The sequence below is a fragment of the Coregonus lavaretus genome, assembly GCF_964263955.1.
Source record: "Coregonus lavaretus genome assembly, chromosome: 1".
Classification (NCBI taxonomy): domain Eukaryota; kingdom Metazoa; phylum Chordata; class Actinopteri; order Salmoniformes; family Salmonidae; genus Coregonus; species Coregonus lavaretus.
In genome coordinates, this window is record NC_139988.1 from 21403784 (window position 1) to 21410904 (window position 7121).

The 7121-nt window shown below is 52.3% G+C and overlaps 1 protein-coding gene across 1 annotated transcript; it reads left to right on the forward strand.

Annotated features, from left to right (window-relative positions):
• Positions 1-3181: 3181 nt before the first annotated feature.
• On the forward strand, positions 3182-6394 carry gpr142 (G protein-coupled receptor 142; the record flags this gene model as incomplete). Its single annotated transcript, XM_084158354.1, is given in 4 exon segments — positions 3182-3326; positions 5085-5242; positions 5575-6237; positions 6239-6394. Coding segments are annotated over 4 exon segments (1122 nt in total).
• Positions 6395-7121: the final 727 nt, after the last annotated feature.

A 7121-nucleotide genomic window follows, 5' to 3' on the forward strand; every position in this document is an offset into this window, starting at 1 on the left:
CCAGACGAGGAATGGGTGTTTCGGCCCCTCGAGCCAATGTCTCCACACGGTCAGAGCTCGGACAACAGCCAACAGCTCCCGATCACCAACGCCGTAGTTCTGCTCTGCCGGGCTGAGCTTCTTTGAGAAGAACGCACAGGGGCGGAGCTTGGGTGGCGTGCCCGAGCGTTGAGACAGGACTGCTCCCATCACAACCTCGGACGCATCCACCTCCACTACGAACGGTAGTGATGGATCGGGGTGGGCCAGTACCGGGGCCGAGGTGAACAGTTCCCTCAGGTTACTGAAGGCCCTGTCAGCCTCAGTAGACCAGCGGAGCCGGGACCGCCCACCCTTCAACAGAGATGTAACGGGGGCTGCAACCTTGCCAAAGCCCCGGATAAACCTCCGATAATAGTTGGCGAAGCCAAGGAAGCGCTGCACCTCCTTTACCGTGGTTGGAGTCGGCCAATTACGCACGGCTGCAATGCGGTCGCTCTCCATCTCCACACCTGTGGTAGAAATGTGGTATCTGAGGAAGGAGACGAACTGCTGGAAAAACATACACTTTTCTGCCTTAGCATAAAGTTCATTTTCCAACAGTCGGGCCAGTACTTTGCGAACCAGGGACACATGCTCGGCGCGCGTAGCGGAATACACCAAGATGTCATCGATGTAGACCACTACACCGCGACCAAGCATGTCACGAAACACCTAGTTCACAAAGGACTGGAAGACAGAGGGAGCATTCATCAAACCATAGGGCATCACCAGGTATTCATAATGCCCCGTGGTTGTGCTGAATCCTGTCTTCCACTCATCTCCCTCTCGGATACGTACCAGGTTGTATGCACTCCTGAGATCTATTTTAGTGAAGAAGCGCGCTCCATGCAATGACTCAACCACTGACGGAATGAGGGGGAGAGGATAACTAAATCTAATCGTCTCCTTGTTCAGTGGTCGATAGTCAATGCACGGGCACAGAGCGCCGTCTTTCTTCTTCACAAAAAATAAACCAGAGGAGGCGGGTGAAGTGGAGGGACGTACAGTATGTACCCCTGGCGCGGGGACTCGGTGACGTATGTCTCCATAGCCTCCGTCTCCGCCTGCGACAGGGGATACACATGACTCCTGGGGGGTACAGCGTCTACCCAAAGGTTTATTGCGCAATGAGGTGTCAATTTAGTTGCTTTATTCTTGGAGAAAACTTGTGCCAGATCATGGTATTCGGGGGGAATGCGCACGGTGGAGGCACCGTCTGGACTTTCCACCGTGGTTGCACCAAAGGAAACACCCAGACACCTACCCTGACACTCTCACGACCACCCCGTGAGAACCCTCTGCGGCCATGAGAAAGTGGGGTTGTGGAGTGCTAGCCACGGAATACCTGACACCACAGGGAAAACAGGAGACTCAATGATGGAAAAAGTGACCTGCTCACAATGCGTCTCCTGTGTGATCATGGTGACTGGTACCGTGACTTCCTTTATCTACCCGGACCCTAATGGTCGACTATCAAGTGCTTTGATGGGGCGTGGAATGGATAGGGGAACTAATGAAATGCCCTGGCGGCGTGCGAAAGTTTTATCCATAAAGTTCCCAGCTGCGTCTGAATCTACTAGCGCCTTACACTTGGGAACTCTCATGTAATCAGGGAAGTATATGGGTATGGTACAGTGCGTAGCAGAGGGCTCTGAACAAGTTTGGGTGCTAAATACCTGGGGTGATGCGAGAGTGCCCTGCCGGCCGCCTCCTGACCCAAAAGAGCGCTGACGACAACATGTGGTGGAATGTCCCTTCGTGCCATCCGATTGGCACTGGCGCTATCGTGAGCTCCATGAGCTCTGGATCCACGGGAACGGGCAGACCTCCTCCAGGACGTCCTCTGGTTGCCAGCAGGTTATCCAGATGAATGGCCATGTCCACCAGTTCGGTAAAAGACAAACTGGTGTTACGGCAGGCTAGCTCCCGTCGGACGTCCTCCTGTAGATGGCACCGAAACTGGTTGATCAGGGCCCGCTCGTTCCACCCGGATCCTGCTGCCAGAATCCGGAACTCCTGTACTGTCCTCGTCCCCTTCCTCAAGTGGACCAACTGCTGACCCGCCTCTCGACCCTCGGGCATGTGATCGAAAACCGCCCGAAATAGGCGGGCGAACTCCTTGTAGTCGTCCAACGCGGCTCCTCCTCCTTCTCTCCAAACCGGGTTGGCCCACTCCAGGGCTTGCCCCGAGAGGCAGGAAATGAGGACGGACACCTGCTCTCGATCTGATGGCGCCAGCCCATCGAACGCCCGTGGTCGAGATATCTGGATCCCTCCGGGTGCTGTGATGTAGGAGCTACTCACTCTCACAATGAACAATCACTCACAAAGGACAAGGGGGCAGAGGGAACAGATATACACAGACTAATGAGGGAATGAGTACCAGGTGTGTGTGATTGACAAGACAAGACAAGACAAGACAAATGGAGTTATATTAATGGAACGGTAGTGGCTAGTAAGCCGGTGACGACGAACGCCGAAACCTGCCCGAGCAAGGAGGAGGGGCAGCCTCGGCTGAATTCGTGACAGAGATCCTGAGGCCCATTGTCGTGCCATTCATCCGCCGCCATCACCTCATGTTTCAGCATGATAATTCATGGCCCCATGTGCAAGGATCTGTACACAATTCCTGGAAGCTGAAAATGTCTCAGTTCTTCCAAGGCCTGCATACTCACCAGACATGTCACCACCCATTGAGCATGTTTGGGATGCTCTGGATCGACGTGTATGACAGCGTTTTCCAGTTCCCGCCAATATCCAGCAACTTCGCAGATGCATATCTCTATTCCCAGTCATGTGAAATCCATAGATTATGGCCTAATAGATGTATTTCAATTGACTGATTTCCTTATATGAACTGTAACTCAGTAAAATCGTTGAAATTGTTGCATGTTGCGTTTATATTTTTGTTCAGTGTAGTTTTATAGTTATTTTATAGTTTATGGTTATTTTATAGTTATAGTTACAGTATATCCCCCCAACTTTCCTTCTCTCCCTCCCTCCCTCCCTCCCTCCATCCCTCCCTCCCTCCCTCCCTCTCTCTCTCCATCCCTCCCTCCCTCCCTCCATCTCTTTCTCTCTCCATCTCCCTCCCTCTCTCCCCATCTCCCACCCTCCCTTCAAATCTTACCCTCTCTCTTCCAGGAGAACGACCAAGGTCATGTTTGACTGGCCCAACATCACAGTGCCCAGCTATTCAGAGCAGGGCCTGAAACCAGGAGGTGAGGAGCTGCAGAGGTCTACATGTGTCCTGGGCTTCTTCCCTGTCATCTATTATAGCGCCCTCCTCTGTGTGGGAGTACCAGGTACACACACGAATACACACACACATGCAGGCACACACGCACACACTGTCCCTTCTCCAAAATGAACACTCCAACGTTCCTGAGCAACAAGACAAAACAACAATCACATTAATGGATTGCGTTCAGTTCATGTAAGCTGTGTTGTCATTGTCGGTGTTGTTGTGGGGCTACAACATCGACAGACGTGCCGATCACGGTGATGTGGTATTGATCCAACATAGGCAGGGATGGTTGTAGGGAGGGAGGGGAAGCAGGAGACTAGGGGGTCATCTGAGATCAGCCGCCTGTATTCCCTCACTCTGAATCCTCCAGATGACCTTTTGGAACTAATTGCTCCCAGTGGGGATTGAGAGGTATATGAGTTGGAGCGGAGGGCTGAAGACAGAATGGGCACCAATTGTTTCTAGTGGGAATATCCTGTTGTTGACTAGTCGCCGAAAAGAAACCCAGACTATGATAGCTGATTGTATAGAAATACAGCTGAAATCTATGCAGCTACTGTATGTCACACTACTGGAAGAAAATAAAAACATACACACACACACACACACACACAGACACACTGTTACGGCAGTCAGGGTATAAAAAAACAGGGACTCTTGGAAAGACTATGTGCTTGCTAAGAACAAATATCCTCCATAGAATATCTACCGTAATGCTGCCACGAGCCAAGTACACTATATATACAAAAGTATGTGGACACCCCTTCAAATTAGTGGATTCGACTATTTCAGCCACACCCGTTGCTGATAGGTGTATAAAATCGAGCACACAGCCATGAAATCTCCAAAGACAAACATTGGCAGTAGAATGGCCTTACTGAAGAGCTCAGTGACTTTCAATGTGGCACCGTCATAGGATACCACCTTTCCAACAAGTCAATTCGTCAAATTTCTGCCCTGCAAGAGCTGCCTCGGTCAATTGTAAGTGCTGTTATTGTGAAGTGGAAACATCTAGGAGCAACAATGGCTCAGCCGCGAAGTGGTAGGCCACACAAGCTCACAGAACTGGACCGTCAAGTGCTGAAGCGCGTAGTGTGTAAAAATAATCTGCCCTCGGTTGCAACACTCACTACCGAGGTCCAAACTGCCTCTGGAAGTAACATCAGCACAATAACTGTTCGTCAGGGTTTCCATGGCCAAGCAGCCGCACACAAGCCTAAGATCACCATGCGTAATGCCAAGCGTTGGATGGAGTGGAGTAAAGCTCGCCGCCTTTGGACTGGGGCTGTTTTTCATGGTTCGGGCTAGGCCTCTTAGTTCCAGTGAAGGGAAATCTTAACGCTACAGCATACAATGACATTCTAGACGATTCTGTGCTTCCAACTTTGTGGCAACAGTTTGGGGAAGACCCTTTCCTGTTTCTGAATGACAATGCCCCCGTTCACAAAGCAAGGTCTATACAGAAATGGTTTGTCGAGATCAGTGTGGAAGAGCTTGACTGGCCTATTCTTAAATTCTATTCCTTACTAGATTTGTGTGTATTGGGTATATGTTGTGAAATTGTTAGATATTACTTGTTAGATATTACTGCACTGTCGGAGCTAGAAGCACAAGCATTTCGCTACACCCGCAATAACATCTGCTAAACACGTGTATGTGACAAATAGAATTTGATTTGATTTTAATCCCTCTCCCTCCCCTCTCTCCCTCTTCCCCCTCTCCTTCTCCACCCTGCCCTCTCTCTCTCCCCCACTCCCTCCCTGCCTCCCTACTCCCTCCCTGCCTCTCTCCACTCGCTCCCCCTTCAATCTATCAGTAAACATACTTACTGCGGTGGCTCTATCCCGGCTGGCAGCCCGTACTAAGAAGGCGCTGTATGTGTACCTGCTGGCTCTGACCGGCTCTGACATCCTCTCCCAGCTCTTCATCATCTTTGTGGGCTTTCTGCTAGAAACAGCTGTGTTCCACCGTGAAGTAGGTACAGTAGTACAGTGGATAAGAAGGTGGATGCGTAGCTAATAGATTACCAGTACAAATCCTGGGCATGGCACTGAAAAAAAGAACAATTGGGAACAATTGAGTTGAGAAATTAGCAAAGGATAACATTTTATTGTTTGCTGTATGGAATGGACGATAAAGGTGTAGTGATCTGTTTTGGGAGAAAGTTTGAATTCTAATCAACCTGTCTACTTGTTGTTTGAAGTACAGTAGATCAACATTGTCCCTGTGCTGCTCATGTGAATTTCCTTTCTCTTTGTCCTGACTTCTCACATAAAACGTAGCTTTTGTGTTTAATTGTATTCTAGGTCCCCACCCTCCTGCTGCGCTCGGTTAGCATGGCGGAGTTTGCTGCCAACCACGCCTCCATCTGGGCCACCGTACCCCTAACCGTGGACCGCTACGTGGCGCTGTGCCACCCGCTCCTCCACCGCCAGATCAGCTACCCGGCACGGGCGCGGCGGATCATCGCCGTCGTCTTTTTCTTGGCGCTGTTGTCAGGCGTACCGTTCTTCTGGTGGTCTGACATGTGGCGTGTCGCCCGCCCGCCCACCTCCCTGGACTCCGCCCTCATATGGACGCACGTGACGATAATCTACTTCCTGCCGTGTAGCATCTTCCTGGTTCTGAACTTGCTGATCATTCACCGGCTGCGGGCGCGGCAGAGACAGGTCCCGTGCCAGGAGGAGCGTGGTGGTGGTGGGGCCCGGTTGGCCCCGCGGCGGCGTCTGGGTAAGAGCACCGCCATGCTGCTCGTCATCACCTCTGCGTTCGCCATTCTCTGGGCCCCCAGGACTATAGTGGTCATCTATCATCTATATGTGTCATCAGTCCACAAGGACTGGCGGGTCCACCTGGCCTATGATCTGTCTAACATGCTGGCCATGCTCAACACTGCGGTCAACTTCTTCCTCTACTGTTTCGTCAGTAAGCCATTCAGAGCGGCCGTGAGGGATGTTCTATTGCTAAGGGGGGGGTCCATTGTACCACCGAAGAACCCTCCACCATCAGCAGGCCCCCGCCAACGCCTCTACGTCCTCGCTGTCTAGCAGGACAGATAAACACTCGCACCGAGACTCTACCAACCCCACCCCCCTATCACCCCGCAGGGCTAACAAGACTATGTGACCCTGACCTTGACCCTTAATCCTGAGATGAGACCCCCTTAATTGAGACCAACCCCCTCGTCCACCCCATCTCTCCATCCCCTCGTCCACCCCATCTGTCAATCCCCTCGTCCACCCCATCTCTCAACCCCCTCGTCCACCCCATCTCTCCATCCCCTCGTCCACCCCATCTCTCCATCCCCTCGTCCACCCCATCTGTCAATCCCCTCGTCCACCCCATCTCTCAACCCCCTCATCCACCCCATCTCTCAACCCCCTCATCCACCCCATCTCTCCATCCCCTCGTCCACCCCATCTCCAACCCCCTCGTCCACCCCATCTCTCCATCCCCTCATCCACCCCATCTCTCCAGCCCCTCATCCACCCCATCTCTCCATCCCATGGATGATGTGACTATGACCTTGACCATGACCATGGGACCTCCCTAATTGAGACAAACCCCATACCCTCTTCCCTCCATCGCCTCTTCCATTCCTCTATCCGTCCCCCCAACACCCCATCCCACGGCCCATGTGACCTTGAAGGTTAGATCCCCCCCCCCCCCCCTAATTGAGACCAAACCCTCCCCTCACCCCATGCCTCCATCCCTCTATCCCCTCATCCCACAGACCATGTGACCTTGACCCTGAGACACCAGATCAACCCCCTTTACCCATCCTCTCATTGCCCCAACTCTCTATCCCTCAATCCCACCATCCATCCCCCCATCCCACGGTCCCCCTAAGCAC